The 22,376-nt window shown below is 42.9% G+C and overlaps 1 protein-coding gene across 3 annotated transcripts in view; it reads left to right on the top strand.

Moving 5' to 3' along the window:
• ARHGAP31 (Rho GTPase activating protein 31) overlaps positions 1–22,376 on the top strand; it is a 120,925-nt gene that overhangs the window by 80,646 nt on the left and 17,903 nt on the right. For all 3 annotated transcript variants that reach the window (XM_081571971.1, XM_081571970.1, XM_081571969.1), the window contains exons 4-9: positions 571–653; positions 1,820–1,927; positions 2,611–2,753; positions 6,496–6,694; positions 10,958–11,082; positions 17,668–17,730. In XM_081571971.1, the coding sequence (XP_081428097.1) occupies positions 571–653; positions 1,820–1,927; positions 2,611–2,753; positions 6,496–6,694; positions 10,958–11,082; positions 17,668–17,730 (721 nt within the window). The remainder of the gene's footprint in view (positions 1–570; positions 654–1,819; positions 1,928–2,610; positions 2,754–6,495; positions 6,695–10,957; positions 11,083–17,667; positions 17,731–22,376) is intronic.

The raw sequence follows: 22,376 nt of genomic DNA, 5'->3' as shown, positions 1-22,376 counted from the left end.
GGAACCGCATACCCACACAGGAAACAACCAGAGAGCAAGTCCGGACAAGGCCACTGGGTCTCAGGGTCAAAGCTCTTATCCTGCTGAGAAGGCACGTCTTCACGTGGTCCCCACTTCCTGGAATCAACGACAGGCTGCCTGGTCACAGGAAAGTCTCAGGCTAGATGGGAGTGGCTGTTTGCATCCAAAAAGACAGCTGGCTGAATAAACATGCAGCCACCCTGTCATCTCCACCTCTCTTGGTCTCTGTCTCTCTTTCTCTCTCCCAGTGTGAGGACTCTGTCTGCCAAGCGGAACACACCCAAGATCCCATACCATCTTTACCAGACACCTATCTACCGTCTGAGGACTCACAGAGACCCTGTGTGCCCACATTGTTAGACACTTTACATCATGAGCCCTCGGAGATTTTAGTGGTTTGTTTCTTCTAGAAAAGTGTGCCTCCTGGAAGGATGGTCTCTAGACATGGTTGGGAGGCTAGAGTACCAGAAGCCTGAATAAAACCCGCAGATCCAGGGGAGTGTCCCCCTTCTTGAGCGCTCACTGGATCGCTTCATTTCCTGTCCACAGGAGGCGGTGTCTCATTGCCCGGAAGAAGGCCAACTGGCCCGAATCCAAAATGTTATCCAGGAGCTCCCCCCATCCCATTACAGGTAAGAATTCTTGGTAAAAGAAATTCACGGTCTCTCAATGTGATGTAATACCACAGATGCAGGCTGGCATCATAAAAGGGGACAAACTCAGTGGACAGTGGCTTTCTGGGGTAGGTTGAGGTAGGTGAACAGGTCAGTTATATCTGAGCATGTTGGTGCCTGACCAGAGATTCTGGCGGGAAGGGACAGCCCATGTCTAAGTTACTTTCAGAGTACACCTCAGAGTCCCATAAGAATCATTTCTGATTTCACAGGCCAGTCTCACAGAGATAGTCTAGATTTTTACCCAGGTTCATAGCTTAACCAAATCAGTGGAAACCAAGATGGTTTTTAAACAGGGTTTGACTATCACTCTTGAGCGTTTGGCTGACTGATGTCTCTGTATGCTCATCAATACCAGCCCTTATATCATTTCATCCTCTCATCTCCTTCTCACAGTTTAGTCCCTAATTGTGCCACCTTTCCCCGTGAAAGTCACTCAGTCATGTTCGACTCGTTGTGACCCTATGGACTATAGCCCGCCAAGCTCCTATGTCCATGGAATTCTCCAGACAAAAATACTAGAGTGGATTGTCATTCTCTTCTCCAGGGGATCTTCCCTACCCAGGGATCAAACTCCAGTCTCCCAGCATTGCAGGCAGATTCTTTACCATCTGAGCCACCAGGGAATCCCAATGGTTCTTAAACCTACCCAGGTCTTTATAAGAGGACAGATTTTGATGTGGTATAAGAACATCCCAGCAATCACAGATGTTATTCATCCATCAAGTGAGTTCCTTAACCAGTACCAGGGTGCCCATAGCTGGAAGAATTACAATAAAAGCTGAGATGAGGGCCAGTTTCAAGACTGTGTGGAGGCCAAGTTGCCCTGGGTGACAGGAGGCACAGGCTCTGAGCACTGTGAGTCCCGGGATCCATCTCTGGCTGCACTAGCATCCTCAGCTGACTTCTGTCAAGACGGTCTCTTCCCCATCCATGGCCAGTGTTGCTAGGGCCAAGAAAATTACTTCCATCTATCTTGATATCTTCCTGACAACCTGCCAAAATTCATGAAATAGACATATTTAGAGTCTCTTAACTCAACCTTAGAAATTTTCTCCAGACGACAGGTTTCACACAGACTCTGAAGTTTCCTACTTTTTTTTTTTTTTAATGAACTGTTACAGGACCTTGGAATACCTGATTCGACACCTGGCCCACATCGCATCCTTCAGCAGCAAAACCAACATGCATGCCAGGAACCTGGCCCTGGTGTGGGCACCAAACCTCCTCAGGTAACCACCTCCCCTCAACCTCACTGCCCCAGTGAGCTCCAAGCAGCACCCAATTCAAACGAAGCCTGGATTCTTCAAAACTGAGCCCCCTGGTAGACGAACCTTTGGCTAAGTGGTTATTTGTCACACAGGGGAATTAAAGGTGATTTTAACAGCCCTTGCCTACTAACCTTGGAAACTCTGGAACCCAGAAGTATATTCTGGCTACAACCATGATGTGGCCAGTGTGATGGGTCTGTATGTTATAATTTCCTGGAAAGGTCTTTCTGGGTCTTTGGGGTTCCTTGGCTTTTGTTGGTTTTGGTGGGGTTCTAGCTAGCTAGAACCTGAATCAGCTGCTTCACATGACTTTGTAAATGACGACCTGCCCTTAGAACAATTCTTTGGAGCTTGGAGGAGAGCCTATGAAAAAAACAAAATCAATTCCTATATATTGAGTAATATAGTGTTTACAGCTTTGCAGTTTGTAGTGCCTGGTGACTATTTCCAATTTGTCCAGTGTGTTGGGCTTCACAACCTTTGAAGAGTCTCTTCAATTGATCTTAAATAGTTATATTAATACAAATTAACAAGCTGTATACATTTAAGAATTAGGGCCTGTGCAAAAGGCCTGCTGCCTCCCTGCTTATGTTTCAGTAGGTAGGGCAGACTCGTTCACTGAATGTGTTTCTTCTGTGGTTCAGGTCTAAAGAAATTGAAGCCACTGGTTGCAATGGAGATGCAGCCTTCCTCGCAGTCCGGGTCCAGCAGGTGGTGATTGAATTCATACTGAATCATGTGGATCAAATCTTTAACAACGGTACACCCGGGTCACTGGAGAACGATGGTAATGGCTCCTCCTGGCATACACTTCTTCTCTGCCTGAGGCACAGGATCCAAGAATAAGTTAGAGTGGGCTGGGATCTAGCTCTCAGTGTCAGCTATGTGTGTGCGCTGACAACACTGCATGAGGATCATGCATATGTACGTGTGTGCCTGTGCGGCAAAGGTGTGGTGTGTGCAGATGTGGCTCTAGTATGTTTCTGATCTGTTGCATACATGCTATCCCATGAACGTGGTGTGGTGACTTTGAATACTGTTCTGTTGTTTTTAGTGAGTTCTTAAACTCTTTCAGTTGTTATCCAGAGGCACTGGCAATATCTCCCCAACTATTAGATTTTATTTTTACTTCCAGTATGATATTGCAGAAGGCTTAAGTGAGTGAGTTAAGAAGCATCCTGTTCATGCTTGCATATATATTCAGAATGCCTTCTCTTTGCAAGCATTTCTTTTTTAAATTGAAATATAATTGATTTACAATATTGTGTTTGTTCCATTTATACATACACACACACCTGTATTCTTTTTTTGGTTCTTTTCCATTATAGTTTATTATAAGATATTGAATATAGTTCTCTGTGCTACACCCTAAATCCTTATTGTCTATTTTACATATATATGGTAATGTGTATCTGTGTAATACCATATTCCCAGTTTACTCCTCCTCCACTTCCCCTTAGGTAACCATAAGTTTGTTTTCTATCTCTGTAAGTCTGTTTCTGTTTTATAAATAACTTCATTTTTACTATTTTTCAAATTACACATGTAAGTGGTATCATATAATATTTGTCTTTCTTGCAAGCGTTTCTTGAGCACTTGCTTTGTTCTGCCCTGCACTGGACACTGGGCATACTGCAGTGAGTGTATGTTTGTGGGTGCATGTATATAGAGACTAGCTAGCGTTGAAACCCACTATATGTGAGAAACATTTAGCTGTTTCAGGTTGGATATAGTGAGATGCAAGACATGATCTTCCAGTCCTCATAATAACATAATGAACCCCAGGAATGCATTGGTATTGGTTTATGCTGCTTGAACTCATATGAGCCTAATTTGTAAAAATAAAAAATCCAGCTGATCAGTAAACCTGATAACTACCATTTGTGTGAGGGTACAATTTCCAGCATTAGCATACATCACATAACTGGGAAGGCTTGTTGAAACATAGTTTATGGACCTCATACCCAGAATTTGTGATTCAGCTTGTCTGGAGTGCTGCTGAAAATCTGTATTTCTAACAAGTTTCCAGGTGATGCTGCTGCTGCTGGCCCAGGTCCATACCTCAAGAACCAGTGTGTGTGAGAACTATATCTGTAAAATATTTGTATGAGCTGATCAAAGCATTCTTTCCTAGTTTGGCTAGTAAGCTTGGGAAAATCAATTATAACCATCAAAGTAATCAATTGCAATTAATATCAAATTTTGATTCCTGGTGTAATAATAACCCCCACCTTGTCTTCTATGTGGTTTATGATCTTTCTTTTAAAATTCACATACCATAAAATTCACTGCTTTAATCATTTTGTAGTGTGCATTTCAGTGGTTTTTAGTGTATTCACAGAATTATTCAACCATCACCACTGTCTAATTCCAGGATGTTTTCATCACTCCAGAAAGAAACCCCACACCCAGTAAAGTAGTCACTCCACATTTTGTCCTCCCTTCCCACCAGAGTCTGGCAACCAGTCATCTACTTCCTGTTTCTATGGATTTTGCTTCTTTTGCACATTTCATATAAGTGGAATCATACAATTTATGGCTTTTAATGACCTACTTCTTTCACTTAGCACATGTTCTCATATATCAGCATTTCATTTTTTTAATAGCTGAATGATATTCTATTGTATGGATATACCATATTTTATGTATCCACTTATCAGTTGATGGACATTTGGGTTGTTTCTGCTTTTTGGTTATTATGATGCTGCTGTAAACAATCATGTACAAGTTTTTGTGTGAACGTATGTTTTTAATTGTCTTGACTATATACCTAGGAATGGCTGATGTTTCTTTTATCTTTATTTTAACTTGCACTTTATGCTAAGTTGCTTCAGTCTTGTCTGTCTCTTTGTGACCCCATGGACTGTAGCCTGCCAGGCTCCTCTGTCCATGGGATCCTCCAGGCAAGAATACCAGGGTGGGCTGCCATTCCTTCTCCAGGGGATCTTCCCAATCCAGGGATTGAACCCACAACTCTTATGTCTCCAGTGGGTTCTTTACCGCCAGCACCACCTGGGAATGAGAAATAGTATGCTTGCATTCATTCATCCTTTTGAATCAACCAGTAATTCACTGGGGATTTATTGTATGCCAGGAACTATGGTGGACTGTCCACATATATCATCTCATTGTCTTATCACAACAACCATCCTAAAGTTATCAACCTTATTTTATACATGAAGAATCAGAGAACCAGAAAAGCTTAGCAACTTGTAGGACTGAACATGGAACCTAAATCTTCCAGCCTGTGATTTTTCCTTACCCAGTGATGCCTCTGGGAGGAAAAAAAATAGGAAAACAAATAAATAAACCATTGTAGAGAGTTAATGACTTTGGGAAATGTTCTTCTTGACAGCAAATTCCACCCATGACTGTTAGTGTTAAGGGTGTTCCTAATTCCAACCTGGAAATGCCTGTCCTTTTTATGACCATTGCCTTAATCAGCTTTTGTCCCACATATTGAAATTTAGTTTCCTCTCAGCCTTTAACTCTTGACTGCCTCCATTATTATTATTATGCCTCCATATTATTCAGTGCATTCCACTTAAATTATGAATTCTTATTGACTTTGGTACCATACTTATCGTTTACACAAAATGGAATAAGTCATTTGTTTTCGTTGTTCAGTCACTAAGTTGTTCATATCCAACTCTTTGCGACCCCATGGACTGCATGCCAGGCTCCCCTGTCCTTCACTATCTCCCGGAGTTTGCTTAAATTCCTGTCCATTGAGTCAGCGATACTATTTAACTATCTCACCCTCTGCTGCCCCCTTCTCTTCCTGCCCTCAATCTTTCCCAGCATCAGGGTCTTTTCCAGGGAGTCAGCTCTTCGCATCAGGTGGCCAAAGTATTGGAGCTTCAGCTTCAGCATCAGTCCTTCCAATGAATATTCAGGTTTGATTTCCTTTAGGATTGGCTGGTTTGATTTCCTTGCAGTCCAAGGGACTCTCAAGGGTCTTCTCGAGCACCACAGTCCGAAAGCATTCTTCAGCCCACGGCCTTATTTATGATCCAGCTCTCACATCTGTATGTGACCACTGGAAAACCCCATAGCTTTGACTGTATGGACCTCCAACCTTAAATTGCCTTGGAGGCCATGTTTTCCAGCTGCAGAGAGAAGAGGGTAGTCTCCTCCCCACCCTAGCTGGGTGAGACCAACTCTGTGGCTGAACACACATTCTCACCTGACCAAAGGACTAGGCAGTACCCAGGGGCAAATACCGTCAGTTATTACTCTGGCCCACACTAAGTGCTCAATATGTTGTTGTGTGAATGAATGAATAGTCCGTCTCTGAAAAGTACAGGAATGCAGGTTACCTTCTGAAGCCTCTGTGTGCCCTCTGGCTGGGCTGGCCAGGATTGCTGTCACATTCCTATATGTAATCTTTGCCACAGACCCCACCATGCCCAAGAGAAACCCCTGCCAGGAGGTCAGAAATGGAGGAACTGTGGCAGCGGGCATCTGGCTGGACCTGGTGAACAGGTCCACTCCCAGGAGATCTATGAGTTCTTCTCTCCTCTTTACAGAAAACCGGCAGATCATGAAGAGCCTGACCCTGCCCGCCCTCTCCCTGCCCATGAAGTTGGTGAGTCTGGAGGAAGCTCAGGCCCGGAGCCTGGCTACTAATCATCCCGCCAGGAAGGAAAGAAGAGAGAATAGCCTGCCCGAGATTGTCCCTCCCATGGGCACCCTCTTCCACACTGTCCTTGAGTTACCAGACAACAAGTAAGTGGCCTCCTTTCAAATTCTGGGAGATGTTTGCGTGGCAGGGGACAGAGGAGGAGGCAGTAGAGTCTCAGGGCTCTGATGGCGGCATGGTCTGGGGTTGTGGTCTGGTTTGGGGGGTAAGGAGGCCTTCCAGAAGAGGTGGGAACTGATGCCATGACATCCACTAATGAATGGTATATTCCCTCACTGCCTCAAGGTCTTTGAGACCTTGATCTCCCACCAGAGATCCCTAGTACTGTGGTGGGGATAGGGCTCATAGGTGTCAAGAATCATAACTAAAATCCCTTATTTCCTAGCTTAGACAAAATAGCCTTGATGTTTTCAAAAGGAATGTTGGTAAACAGAAAAATTTGGCCTCCTCTTCCCACCCTTCACCTTCACGGCACATGACAAAAGGCGTGGAGGTGGACGGAGGACAAGCTGACAAAGCACCGCTCTGCACTGAAAACCCTGAGGCCACGGCGCTTGGGGACGTGCATCCTGGCTTCCGTTCCTCCTCTCTTACCTGTCAGACCCCTCCCTTCCCTCCAAAAACAAAGAAACACCATTTTCACTCATGTCTTTCCTCACTTCTCCTTTTCATTTCTTCTGTTGTAACCCTGGTCTCCACACATTCCTCAGTTTTGGAAGCAGGAGTCCTAAATTCTAGGCAGACAGTAAGTGGAGGAGCCAGACAGCAATCTTTTCATTGAAGAGTATCAGTCTTGCTGTTTGGTCAGTGAAAGGAGGTGTAAAAGCAGACCCCTCAGACCTCTTGTCAGTGTCCTCCACATGATGGCACAGCTGTTTCCCTCTGGGGAGGGAGAGCGTGCTGGGTGCCTGGGAAGGGCGCCTGGATCTCACCGGGCAGGAAACCCTCCATTTCCTGGAGGGCACGGATGGCACTGCCCCTCCCCCCAAATCCTTGGAGGATGAGACTTTCATCCAGGGATCAGGAAGAAGGATACCTCTGAAGGACAATCAGGTATACCTTCTCTGTGCTGTCAACCAACCTGGGGTGCACCGTACCTCAAGGTATTTGTGATACTGTAAAATCTACCCCAAGGCCAAGTGCTTGACAACATTAGGCTAGATCCGACAGAAACCACGAAGCACTGCAGGTCTATCGCTAATGGTAGAAGCATGTGTTCTATGAGAACCCTGTGGAGAAGAGGTCCTCTGTGGAGCCCACAGGTTGCAGGGTTTCATCCCAGAACTTTATGAAACATAATGGCTAGGCCAGCCAGAGCCTGGCAAGGCCTCTGTGGTGACCTCTGGTGGCACCAGGTCCTCTGGGCCCCATCTGAGTTCAGTTCAGTTGCTCAGTCATGTCTGACTCTTTGTGACCCTATGGACTGCAGCACACCAGGCCTCCCTGTCCATCACCAACTCCCAGAATTACTCAAACTCATGTCCATTGAGTCGGTGATGCCATCCAACCATCTCATCCTCTGTCATCCCCTTCTCCTCCCACCTTCAATCTTTCTCAGCATCAGGGTCTTTTCAAATGAATCAGTTCTTCACATCAGGTGGCCAAAGTATTGGAGTTTCAGCTTCAGCATCAGTCCTTCCAATGAATATTCAGGACTGCTTTCCATTAGGATGGACTGGTTGGATCTCCTTGCACGCCAAGGGACTCTGAAGAGTCTTCTCCAATACCACAGTTCAAAAGCATCAATTCTTTGGCGCTCAGCTTTCTTTATAGTCCAACTCTCACATCCATACATGACTACTGGAAAAACCATAGCCTTGACTAGATGGACCTCTTTGTTGGTGAAGTAATGTCTTTGCTTTTTAATATGCTGTCTAGGTTGGTCATAACTTTTCTCCCAAGCAGTAAGCGTCTTTTAATTTCACGGCTGCAGTCACCATCTGCAGTGATTTGGGAGTCCAAAAAAATAAAGTCTGTCACTGTTTCCACTGTTTCCCCATCTATTTGCCATGAAGTGATGGGACCAGATGCCATGATCATAGTTTTCTGAATGTTGAGTTTTAAGCCAACTTTTTCACTCTCCTCTTTCACTTTCATCAAGAGGCTCTTTAGTTCTTCGCTTTCTTCCATAAGGGTGGTGTCATCTGCATATCTGAGGGTTACTGATATTTCTCCCGGCAATCTTGATTTCATCTTGTGCTTCATCCAGCCCAGCGTTTCTCATGATGTACTCTGCATATAAGTTAAATAAGCAGAGTGACAGTATACAGCCTGATGCACTCCTTTCCTGATTTGGAACCAGTCTGTTGTTCCATGTCCAGTTCTAGCTGTTGTTTCCTGACCTGCATACAGATTTTTCAGGAGGCAGGTCAGGTGGTCTGTTATTCCCATCTCTTGAAGAATTTTTCATAGTTTGTTGTGATCCATACAATCAAAGGCTTTGGCATAGTCAATAAAGCAGAAGTAGATGTTTTTCTGGAACTCTTGCGTTTTTGATGATCCAGCGGATGTCGGCAATTTGATCTTTGCTTCCTCTCCCTTTTCTAAATCAAGCTTGAACTTCTGGAAGTTCACGGTTCACTTACTGTTGAAGCCTGGCTTGGAGAATTTTGTGTATTACTTTGCTAGTGTGTGAGATAAGTGCAGTTGTGTGGTAGTTTGAGCATTCTTTGGCATTGCCTTTCTTTGGGATTAGAATGAAAACTGACCTCTTCTAGTCCTGTGGCCACTGCTGAGTTTTCCAAATTTGCTGACATATTGGGTACAGCACTTTCACAGCATCATCTTTTAGGATTTGAAATAGCTCCACTGGAATTCCATCACCTCCACTAGCTTTGTTTGTAGTGATGCTTCCTAAGGCCCACTTGACTTCACATTTCAGCATGTCTGGCTCTAGGTGAGGCATCACACCGTCAGGATTATTATGAAGATCTTTTTTGTATAGTTCTTCTGTGTATTCTTGCCACCTCTTCTTAATATCTTCTGCTTCTGTTAGGTCCATACCATTTCTGTCCTTTATAGAGCCCATCTTTGCATGAAATGTTCCCTTGGTATCTCTAATTTTCTTGAAGAGATCTCTAGTCTTTCCCATCCTATTGTTTTCCTCTATTTCTTTGTATTGGTCACTGAGGAAGCCTTTCTTATCTCTCCATGCTATTTTTTGGAACTCTGCATTCAGATGGGTATATCTTTCCTTTTCTCCTTTGCCTTTTGCTTCTCTTCTTTTCACTGCTATTTGTAAGGCCTCCTCAGACAACCATTTTGCCTTTTTGCATTTCTTTTTCTTGGGGATGGTCTTGATCCCTGCCTCCTGAACAGTGTCACAGACCTCTGTCCATAATTCTTCAGGCACTCTGTCTATCAGATCTTATCCCTTGAATCTATTTGTCACTTCCACTGTATAATTGTAAGGGATTTGCTTTAGGTCATACCTGAATGGTCTAGTGGTTTTCCCTACTTTCTTCAATTTAAGTCTAGCACTCAACTATCCCTGCTTCATCAGGGAAATGAGAGACAAAGCCAGAGACACAGTGACCACCCTCTGCGTTTCTCTGCAGTGACCACTGCGCACACCCAGAAGTCTGCAGCTCTCCGAGGCCAGGCTCTCTTCCAAGTTGCTTTCTCATCCACCCCTTGTCCAGCCCACCAAAGTCTTCCCTAGCCTTCTTCTCACCTGTGTATGTCCTAGAAGTGTGGCTACAGTGCAGGGAGCATAAAAGGACTGAGGTCTCTGGTCTTCAGTGTTTACTCCTGTAAGAAATAGATATCTTTGAAAACCCAGGAGGCAGGTGTTCATCAAAATTTCTACCAGAATTCCCAGAACTGTGGTTGCTTGTGACCTCTGAGTCTCCCACCAACCCCTGCCTCTGTTTGCCCCCAACCTCTGCTTTTAATAGTCTTCCCTCATGCCTCAAATGGTAAAGAATCTGCCTTCAATGTGGGAGACCTGGGTTCAGTCCCTGGGTCAGGAAGATCCCCTGGAGGAGGAAATGGCAACCCACTCCAGTATTCTGGCCTGGAGAAGTCCATGGGCTGAGGTGCCTGGTGGGCTATAGTCCATGGGGTCACAAAGAGTCAGACACGAATTAAGCCAGTTTCACTTTCCTGCTTTTAATAGCACATCTGAAAAATGTGGTCCTTCACTCTGACTCATGAAAACCTGGCTTGGTCATCATGGGCATCCTTGGACAGGGTGAGAGTCAGGCTCAACTTCAATTTTTTAGAAGAATTTCTTGCCATGTCAGAGTTGTTCATAACTAAGAACATGTTTGGGATATTCCTTCTATAGTTCAGAGTCCCACTGAAATGGCTAGTTATCCAACTTACCTCCTGTGGCTTGGCTCTTTTAGAAGAAAACTCTCCAGTAAATCCAAGAAGTGGAAATCAATATTTAACCTGGGACGTTCTGGATCAGACTCCAAATCAAAGCTGAGTAGAAACGGGAGTGTATTTGTGAGAGGACAGAGGCTCTCAGGTAAGAATCAACAATGGTTCTGTTTATAAGAGAGATATAGATGTATATTTTTAGTTCTGTTTCTTAAGGCTTTGGTTTGATTGGGTCAAGCTCACTAATCCTAGAAGAGAAACTTATAAATTAACTGAAGAGCCTTTTTTGTTTTTCAGTAAGTTTATTTATTAATTTTTGGCTGCACTGGGTCTTCTTTGCCACGCGGGCTTTTCTCTATTGCAGTGAGCAGGTGCTACTCTTCGCTGCAGTGCACGGGCTTTTCATCGCAGTGGCTGCTCTTGTTGCGGAGCACTAGCTTTAGGTGCAAGGGCTTCCGTAGTTGTGGCACGTGGGCTTTAGAGCGTAAGCTCAGTAGTTGTGGTGCATGGGCCTCATTGCTCTTGAGGCATGTGGGGTCTTCCCAGAGCAGGGATGGAACCCGTGTCCCCTGCCTTGACAGGTGGATTCCCAACCACTAGACCACCTTGAAAGTCCTGTTTTTTTAAAAAATAATTTTGGATTTACAAAAATTTTTCAAAAATAGTACACAGAGAATCCATATACCCTTCATGCAGCTTCCCCAAAAGCTAATGTATTAAATAACTGTAATACAATGATCAAAACCATAATGTTAATATCAATGTAATACTATTAAATAATTTACAGATGCTATTTATATTTGGCCCTTTGTCCTATTAATGTCCAGGTCCCACTGGGCCAGGATGCAGTCCAGGAACCCACATTGCATTTAGATGTCATGCCTCTTTAATCTTCCAACCTAGTAGCTCCTCCGTCTTTCTGACTTTGACACTTTGGAAGAGTTTTGGCCATTTATTTTGTAGAATATACCTCAATTTGGGATTGTCTGATGTTTTCTCATGGTTAGATTGAGGTTACAAATGCTGTGCCTGTCACAGTGCGTCATATCAGAGAGCCCATGAGGTCAGTGTTTTATTGTTGGTGATGTCAGCTTTGATCACTCGGTTAAAGTGCTGTCTACAAGGTTTGTTCCTGTGAAGTTACTATTTTTTTCCTTTGCAATTAATAAGTGTCTTGTGGGAGATACTTTCAGACCATGCAAGTATCGTTTTCCTCATCATACTTTCATCCATGAATTTAAATATCCATCAGTGGTTCTTGCCTATAGCAGTTATAACTGTGGTATTTACCATATGATAATTTTCCATTCCCATCATTCTTTCTACATTTATTAATGAATGTTACTGTAAGGAAGATCTGACATTTAAATAAGGATGCTGCCCTGTGGGAATTATATCTGTGTAGTAAGTAGAACTGATGCAGGAGGGAACCAAGGGAACCACTATAAAATGGGGAATATAATCAGTCAAGCTGAATATTGTTTCAGAAAGGGAAGGCCAAAGAAATTTGCCACAGTGGCATTTAGTGTTATAGACTGAAAGCATGATTTTTCAAAAATGAGAGCAATAGTTATGAAAACAAGTAGTAAAAGGTAAACATACAAATGCAATGAGCAAACCTTGATTGAATCTTAGTTTGAAAAAACAAAAAGGACTACAGGGCTTTCAGGTTGTCCAGTGGTTAAGAATCCACCTACCAATGCAGGGAACATGGGTTCGATCCCTGGTCCAGGAAGATCCCACGTGCTGCAGAGAAACTAAGCCTGTGTGCCACAGCTACTGAAGCCCACACTCTGGAGCCCATGCTTGGCAACAAGGGAAGCCACCACAGTGAGAGGCCTCCACACTGCAATGAAGAGTGGCCCCTGCTCGCCAAAACTAGAGAAAATCCACAAGCAGCAATGAAGACCCAGTGCAGCCAAAAATAAATTTAAAACAAAAAGGGCTACAAAAGATAATTTTGAGGACAAATAGGATAGATTTTAGGTGATATTAAAAATAGTAAATTTTCATAATTTGCTGATGCTTAAGAGACATATGCTAAAGTTAAGTAGTTAGATGAAGTGTCAAAATACTGAAACTTTCAAATGATTCAGCAAAATATAAGTATGTAGGTAGATAAATAGATTAGAAATAGATGAAACAAACATATGGCAAAATGTGAACCTAGATGGTAGGTTTAGAGGTCTTCAGTGGTTCTGAATGTTTGAAATTCTTAACAATAAAGATTTTTGGGGGAAAAAACTAATGTCTGTAGAGGAAATTTAGAGAATATCTTTAAGAACTTTCCTCAACACTGGTTATAATTGTATGCCAAGGATCATAAAGCACAGATGTGAGAAATCATCACATTGTCCTATTGGAGTAATGAGAGGTTTCACCAGGTATAGCAGGTACAGTGGTTTAGGCTCTGTGTGTGTGCTCAGTCATGTCCGACTCTTTGTGACCCCGTGGACTGTAGCCCGCCAGGCTCCTCTGTCCATGGAATTTTCCAGGCAAGAATACTGGAGCAAATTGCCATTTCCTACTTCAGGGGGTCTTCCCGAACCAGGGATTGAACCCACATCTCCTACGTCTCCTGCATTGACAGGTAGATTCTTTACAACTGCACCACCTGGGGAGCTTGGTTTCAGCTGCAAGTAAGAGCAAATCCAACTCTATTAATTTATGCAAGGAGGTAACTTATTGGGACACCCAGATGTAGGGAAAGCTTCAGGGACGATTTAGTCCAATGACTCTGTTTCCATTCCTCCTTGTTTTCCTCAGCTATGCCCTCCTCTGAGGGTCAGCTTTATCCTCCGACTGGCTCCCTTTGCTGCAACAAAGTGGGTATAGTATTAATAGTTCTAGGTTTTACCTTTGACTATCATTATTACCAGGAGGAGAAAGAACATCATTTCTGGTAGCTTGCTTCTTGGTACAGGGACCCTTCTTCCCCAGAACCTCCCCATTAAGTGTCTGTCGCCCTCCCCACCCCCCACCCCACAATAGTAGCCTTCACTTAGTCACGTGGGTCGATCCTTATGGCCAGGAGAGTGCTCTGTGCTGACCAGCTTAGGACTGGATTCCTGAACCAATCACTGGCATGAGGTATGGCATTACACCCATTGGGTGAGGAATGAGGTACACCCAAGCTGGACAGGGCTCTGTGAGAAGGGGAAGGGAAATGGGTTCTGGGTAGGCCTCTGTAATATCCATTATATGGGGGAAAATGTCTTTCACAAAATGGCAAGATAGCCAGGTGAAGAGGACAGGTCACCATAGGTATGGTAGGCCAGATACAAGTCAGAAGTTAGGATTCTCAAAGGAGAATTTAAGGGGTGTACCTGGCAAGAAACTCCTGATCTCATAGTAGATTTGCTGAAGCACATCAGAGAGAACTTCAGTTACAGAATTAGTACCACAATGTAAGAGGTTCACCAAGTACCAGAAAGTTAAAAGAACAAAACAATTGAATAAAAATAGAATAAATGATTTGCTTTGATCTTGACTTAGGAAGATTTCCACCCCCATGTGGTTTTCAAAAGGAAGAAGCTCCAGGTGCTGGATCAAACAGTGGTAAATTCATAGAATGTACAGGATGTCCCTGGCTGGCTTCTCAGCTCAGCTGCACCTCAGAATCACCCACAGGATGTGGTTCACACCCACAGCAGCTCTGCTTCAGGAGGACTGTGATGAAGTCAGAGTATTGGTACTTTTTAAAAGCTCCCCAGGAGATTCTGATATGCAGCCAGAGTTGAAAACCACTGCTATCTCATGAACAAGCTAGTCAGAAATAGTTCATCAAACTGGCTGGCTTTTGACGGGGTGCAGAGATGGCACCCCACTCCAGTACTCTTGCCTGGAAAATCCCATGGACAGAGGAGCCTGGTGGGCTACAGTCCATGGGGTCTCTAAGAGTCGGACACGCCTGAGCGACTTCACTTCCACTTTTCCCTTTCATGCACTGGAGAAGGAAATGGCAACCCACTCCAGTATTCTTGCCTGGAGAATCCCAGGGACGGCGGAGCCTGGTGGGCTGCCGTCTATGGGGTCGTACAGAGTCGGACACGACTGAAGTGACTTAGCAGGTAGCAGGTAGCAGAGGTGAAATTAAAGAACCATCAGTGTCAATAGCTCTCTGTGACCTTGACTATTGCTTTAGTGGCCATGTTTCACCAGAAGAATGTTGAAACCCTAGAAATTAAAGACTGGGCAGGGGGTGGATAGGAGTGGTCATAACCCTGTAATAGCCTCACCATTTGTTGAAATATACTTGTGAAAAAAGGAAATCAGTGGATTAACATATTTAAATAATTTTTTAAATCTTTTTTTTAAGTTTCATAATCAAGAACTTTTTTTTTTTAGTTCTACCAGTTTATTGCTACCAACCCATTTCCCTCCACCCTCATGCACGCGTGCTCAGTCATGTAACCCCATGGACTGCAGCCCACCAGGCTCCTCTGTCCATGGACTTTTCCAGGCAAGAATACTGGAGTGGGTTGCCATTTCCTTCTCCTCAAGAACATTTTAAAAATTGATTCACCATGTTTATAGTACTGGAGTTTTTTGTGGGGGGGGGTGCAGGCGAAGGGATATTTAACCATGTTTAGAAAATGAAAACAGAAATAGGAAATACTAAAGAGCAATAGTGCATAGGAATCGGGAATGTTAGGTCCATGAATCAAAGTAAATTCATTTCAGTTCAGTTGCTCAGACGTGTCCGACTCTTTGCGACCCCATGAATCGCAGCACCGCAGGCCTCCCTGTCCATCACCAACTCCTGGAGTTTACCCAGACTCATGTCCAAGCTGCATATGTGCTTGTGCTTAGTCACTCAGTCATGTCTGACTCTTTGCAACCCCATGGACTGTAGCCCGCCAGGCTCCTCTGTCCATGGGGATTCTCCAGGCAAGAATACTGGAGTGGGTTGCCATGCCCTCCTCCAGGGGATCTTCCCAACCCAGGGATCGAACCCAGGTCTCCCGCATTGCAGGCGGATTCTTTTATCAGCTGAGCCACCAGGGAAGCTACCATGCAAACTGTATAGTGTAGCCAAAACAAAAAATGAATACACGAATGAGAGGAGCCTTGCCAGGCAAGATTTTTTGTTTGTTTGTTTCTAAATATTTATTTATTTAGCTGCATCGAGTCTTGGTTGTTGTGGCATACAGGCTCTTTGTTGCAGCAAGCAGGCTTCTTTGCCCCACAGCATATGAATCTTAGTTCCCCCACCAGGGATCAAACCCATGTCTCCTACATTTGATGGTGGATTCTTAACCACTGGACCACCAGGGAAGTCCCAATGGCCAGGGAGTTTTAGAAGTCATTTTGTAAACTTGTGGGAAGAGTCAGTCTTCGAAGGATGAGAATTCTGCTTGCTTCTGAAAGGAAGGCGGTGAAAGGCAGTCGTGGCATCACCACTGCTAAGTCCTTCCAGAGCCCAGTGGGCCCCAGGCAGAGAAGCTCCGCGCCCGAGAGGCTAAGGGGTTAATTCAGAGCCTCTCAAAAGAAGCAGGATGTGGATCAAGAAGGAAAAAAGGAACTTTGAAAGAGGGATTAAACAAGTGTGAGTTAGGACCCAACTGGGGTTAGGGCACCTCTGAGTGCTTCTTTTAGAAACATCTCCTGGGTTCTCCCTTGTTTCTGAGCCCTGGTTTATCTTGGATAACATCAACAACAATAAACAATAATGACTTCTTGAGCATTTACTTGATTCCAGATTAATATAACCTACTTTATATGCATTACTCATTTCATCCTCATAACAGCTCTACTTTTCTTCCTTTTCATGCCAAAAAAAATGAAAGTTCAAAAAGGTAAGCTGCTTATCTGAGCCCAACTGTGGGAGAATTGGTATTCAAAGTCTGATGTGTCTGGATCCAGAGTTACCTTAAAGCCACTTCTAAAGAGTTACTTTAGAAACCCTGACCAGCTTCTAAATTGCCCTCTCCCCATCCTAGCAAGTTTGACCTGGAAGGAACTACCTTCCAGCCAGTTTGGCTTCCTGAAAAGAAGTGATTTTGTGAAAATGCCTGTGCCTATACATGGACTAATAAATTTTCACACTCTTCTGAAAACCTGCTTAAGTGGCTTACAAAGATGCATAGAGTCCTTCAGGCACATAGCAGGTGCTCAAAAAAGGTTTGTTTGGTTGGGATCTGCTCCAGGGTGAGGTTGGTGAGTGAGAGCTTTAGGAGAGCAACCAGACTGTGGACCTCAAGAAGCAGAGCTGCTTGTGGGAGAAGGGTGACCCACGGGGAAAAGGTGACGCATGAGAGACAGTGGGGAAAGTTCCCTGGGCCCTGTCACCTGTTGTACTAAATTTCTGGTTGTTGATCAATGTGGCTACAGTCAAGAATCCTGCTGCCTGGCCCATCATCTAGGAGGTGTTACCTGGAGCCCCATGGGTTCTACCGCATGGACGAATCTTTGAATCTTTTCTGTAAAGTAAAATTGGGTTCAGGACTCCTCATTGGCTCAGAGCTTTGTGACAAAATTGTAATCTACCTTTATCTATAAAATGTTAATAAACCTTTGATCTATAATTGCCCTATTTTTATAAGGTCAGTCCCCTAAAGAAAGTGGGAACATCTAAAGAGGTATGGGGAATGTTTTCCAAAGGGGAAATTTATAAATACTTGAAAAATTTTCTCAAAGAAATTTCTCTTTTGTACTTACAGTCTGACCTATTGTTCTAAACACTTCCTCCGAAAGTGCATTCATCAGGGATGTTTTTTTCTTTTGTCTTTAGTGGAAAAGGCTACCATCCGACCTGCTAAAAGCATGGACTCACTGTGCTCAGTGCCTGCGGAAGGTAAGATCTCACAGCTGGACTGGGAACTAGGAATTACAGCTGAAGGAGTGGTGCCCCCACACAGGACTTGTTTCATCAACCCCAGAAGCTGCTCATCTCCAGTCTTGCTCACATGCAATCTCCCAGGCCCAGATTCCTCCCTGACCCTAAACTTCAGATGCTCACATAGCCCCTTCTCCCAGAGGCCTGTTTCTCCAGCCTTCCTCCAACCATAGCTGGAGACAACAGCCTCTTTACATTCAATCCTGAAGCAGATAATAGGTCAACACCTGAAAACTAAGGCAGAAGTGGCTCCCTCTTGGAGTATAAAGAAGAGTTTTGAATTAGGTGTTTCCATAGGCATTGGCTTCATTGTGTTTGTCAATTCAGGATTTTGAATTGGGAGATTCATTCCTTCATTCATTAATAAACACCGATGGCACCAGCCTGGCACATAGCTGGTCCTCACTTATTGGAGTAGATGCGCGCGTACAGTTGCATGCCAGTTGACACCCATCACCAAAGCAGCACCACACCATGTTGGTTCTTACAGCTTCAGCCTTAAAAGACTGATATGCTGTCGCCCTCACTTCTGTTTTTGTTAACTAACAAGCTAACAAGCCTTTTTGTAGCTAACAAGCATTGCTACAGCTTGCAAGACTTAGCAGCAGGCTGTTTAAACTCCCCCATACTTAAACCGTAACTTTCCAGTCCCTTTAATACAAGATATTTTGCTCATTGATAAATGAGGCAGCTTGAAACAAAACAGAAAATCTTTTAGAAATGACTTTCAAAAAATAATTCTAAACTTGTAAAATATCCAGTGAGGTCTTTTTAAGCGGACACGATCCTTTTAGCATTTTCTCACCTTTATATTCATCAATTTGCTTGGTTCTGAAACCGCTTGGGGGCAGTTCTTGCCCAGTTTTGCAGAATTTAATATTTCAAAAGCTAGGTCACCACTTCCGTGGGCGTTGGGGAGGTTATCTAACCTCTCAAGTCTCGTTTCCTCATGTGTTCAGGGAGATAATTACACTTCTCCTACAGAGTGTTTTTAAGAATTTTATTTTTTTTAATTTATTTTAAATTAGTTTATTTATCTATTTTTTAACTTTACAATATTGTATTTGTTTTGCCATACATTGACATGAATCCACCATGGGTGTACATGTGTTCCCCTTCCAGAACCCCCCTCCCACCTCCCTCCCCATCCCATCCCTCCGGGTCATCCCGGTGCACCAGCCCTGAGCACCCTATATCATGCATCAAACCTGGACTGGCGATTCGTTTCACATATGATAATTTACATGCTTCCATGCCATTCTCCCATATCATCCCGCCCTCGCCCTCTCCCATAGAATCCGTAATACTGTTCTATGTATCTGTGTCTCTTTTGCTGTCTCACATTCAGGGTTATCTTTACCGATTTACTAAATTCCATATATATGTGTTAGTATACTATATTGGTGTTTTTCTTTCTGGCTTACTTCATTCTGTATAATAGGCTTCAGTTTCATCCACCTCATTAGAACTGATTCAAATGTATTCTTTTTAATGGCTGAGTAATATTCCATTGTGTATATGTACCACAGCTTCCTTATCCATTTGTCTGCTGCTAGGCATCTAGGCTGCTTCCATGTCCTGGCTATTATAAACAGTGCTGCGATGAACACTGGGGTACACGTGTCTCTTTCAATTCTGGTTTCCTCAGTGTGTATGCCCAGCAGTGGCATTGCTGGGTCATATGGCAGTTCTATTCCCAGTTTTTTAAGGAATCTCCACACTGTTCTCTATAGTGGCTGTACTAGTTTGCATTCCCACCAACAGTGTAAGAGGGTCCCTTTTCTCCACACCCTCTCCAGCATTTATTGCTTATAGACTTTTGGATAGCAGCCATTCTGATAGGCGTGAAATGATACCTCATTGTGGTTTTGATTTGCATTTCTCTGATAATGAGTGATGTTGAGCATCTTTTCCTGTGTTTGCTAGCCATCTGTATGTCTTCTTTGGAGAAGTGTCTGTTTAGTTCTTTGGCCCAATTTTTGATTGGGTCGTTTATTTTTCTGGAATTGAGCTGCAGGAGTTGCTTGTATATTTTTGATATTGTTTGTCCATTGCTTCGTTTGCTATTATTTTCTCCCATTCTGTAGGCTGTCTTTTCACCTTGCTTATAGCTTCCTTTGTTGTGCAAAAGCTTTTAATTTTAATTAGGCCCCATTTGTTTATTTTTGCTTTTATTTTCAATATTCTGGGAGGTGGATCATAGAGGATCTTGCTGTGGTTTATGTCGGAGAGTGTTTTGCCTATGTTTTCCTCTAGGAGTTTTATAGTTTCTGGTCTTACGTTTAGATCTTTAATCCATTTTGAGTTTATTTTTGTGTATGGTGTTAGAAGGTGTTCTAGTTTCATTCTTTTACAAGTGGTTGACCAGTTTTCCCAGCACCACTTGTTAAAGAGATTGTCTTTTCTCCATTGTATATTCTTGCCTCCTTTGTCGAAGATAAGGTGTCCATAGGTGCGTGGATTTATCTCTGGGCTTTCTATTTTGTTCCATTGATCTATATTTCTGTCCTTGTGCCAGTACCATACTGTCTTGATGACTGTGGCTTTGTAGTAGAGCCTGAAGTCAGGCAGGTTGATTCCTCCAGTTCTGTTCTTCTTTCTCAAGATTGCTTTGGCTATTCGAGGTTTTTTGTATTTCCATACAAATTGTGAAATTATTTGTTCTAGTTCTCTGAAGAATACCGTTGGTAACTTGATAGGGATTGCATTGAATCTATAGATTGCTTTGGGTAGTAGACTCATTTTCACTACATTGATTCTTCCGATCCGTGAACACGGTATATTTCTCCGTCTATTTGTGTCCTCTTTGATTTCTTTCATCAGTGTTTTATAGTTTTCTATATATAGGTCTTTTGTTTCTTAAGGTAGATATATTCCTAAGTATTTTATTCTTTTCATTGCAATGATGAATGGAGTTGTTTCCTTAATTTCTCTTTCTGTTTTCTCATTGTTAGTGTATAGGAATGCAAGGGATTTCTGTGTGTTAATTTTATATCCTGCAACTTTACTATATTCGTTGATTAGCTCTAGTAATTTTCTGGTGGAATCTTTAGGGTTTTCTATGTAGAGGATCATGTCATCTGCAACAGTGAGAGTTTTACTTCTTCTTTTCCAATCTGGATTCCTTTTATTTCTTTTTCTGCTCTGATTGCTGTGGCCAAAACTTACAAAACTATGTTGAATAGTAGTGGTGAGAGTGGGCACCCTTGTCTTGTTCCTGACTTTAGGGGAAATGCTTTCAGTTTTTCACCATTGAGGATAATGTTTGCTGTGGGTTTGTCATATATAGCTTTTATTATGTTGAGGTATGTTCCCTCTATTCCTGCTTTTTGGAGGGTTTTTATCATAAATGGATGTTGAATTTTGTCAAAGGCTTTCTCTGCATCTATTGAAATAATCATATGGTTTTTATTTTGCAATTTGTTAATGTGGTGTATTACATTGATTGATTTGCAGATATTGAAGAATCCTTGCATCCCTGGGATAAAGCCCACTTGGTCATGATGTATGATCTTTTTAATATGTTGTTGGATTCTGTTTGCTAGGATTTTGTTAAGGATTTTTGCATCTATGTTCATCAGTGATATTGGCCTGTAGTTTTCTTTTTTTGTGGCATCTTTGTCAGGTTTTGGTAATAGGGTGATGGTGGCCTCATAGAATGAGTTTGGAAGTTTACCTTCCTCTGCAATTTTCTGGAAGAGTTTGAGTAGGATAGGTGTTAGCTCTTCTCTAAATTTTTGGTAGAATTCAGCTGTGAAGCCATCTGGTCCTGGGCTTTTGTTTGTTGGAAGATTTCTGATTACAGTTTCAATTTCTATGCTTGTGATGGGTCTGTTGAGATTTTCTGTTTCTTCCTGGTTCAGTTTTGGGAAATCGTACTTTTCTAAGAATTTATCCATTTCTTCCAAGTTGTCAATTTTATTTGCATAGAGTTGCTAATAATAGTCTCTTATGATCCTTTGTACTTTTGTGTTGTCTGTTGTGATCTCTCCATTTTCATTTCTAATTTTGTTGATTTGATTCTTCTCCCTTTGTTTCTTGATGAGCCTGGCTAATGGCTTGTCAATTTTATTTGTCTTCTCAAAGAACCAGCTTTTGGCTTTGTTGATTTTTGCTATGGTCCCTTTTGTTTCTTTTGCATTTATTTCTGCCCTAATTTTTAAGATTTCTTTCCTTCTACTAACCCTGGGGTCTTCATTTCTTCCTTTTCTAGTTGCTTTAGGTGTAGAGTTAGGTTATTTATTTGACTTTTTTCTTGTTTCTTGAGGTGAGCCTGTATTGCTATGAATCTTCCCCTTAGCACTGCTTTTACAATGTCCCATAGGTTTTTAAATCCAATGTTATCTAAGATGTAGCACTTTGTGAGAATTCTTTTCCACATCTCGGGCAATTCAGTTGTTGTCCCCTCAGCTTCGTTATTTCCCATACAGACTTTTTTTGCCTTCACTTCTAAGTCAGTCAGGAACTCACTCCTCACAACTGTGCTTTCTAACATTTATTTAATTTACATTTCTAGTTTCTGAGCCTCTGAATCAGCAGGAAGAAGCCTGGGAAAAGGCGGAAAGGTCTAGCTGAGGACAGCATCTCTTTCCCTTGCTGGGAAA

Source organism: Giraffa tippelskirchi, chromosome 2, assembly GCF_054371585.1.
Source record: "Giraffa tippelskirchi isolate mGirTip1 chromosome 2, T2T-mGirTip1v1.2.pri, whole genome shotgun sequence".
In the NCBI taxonomy this organism is placed as follows: Eukaryota; Metazoa; Chordata; class Mammalia; order Artiodactyla; family Giraffidae; genus Giraffa; species Giraffa tippelskirchi.
The sequence above is the reverse complement of the archived record's forward strand: the minus strand, read 5'-3'. Positions and strand labels throughout refer to the sequence as shown.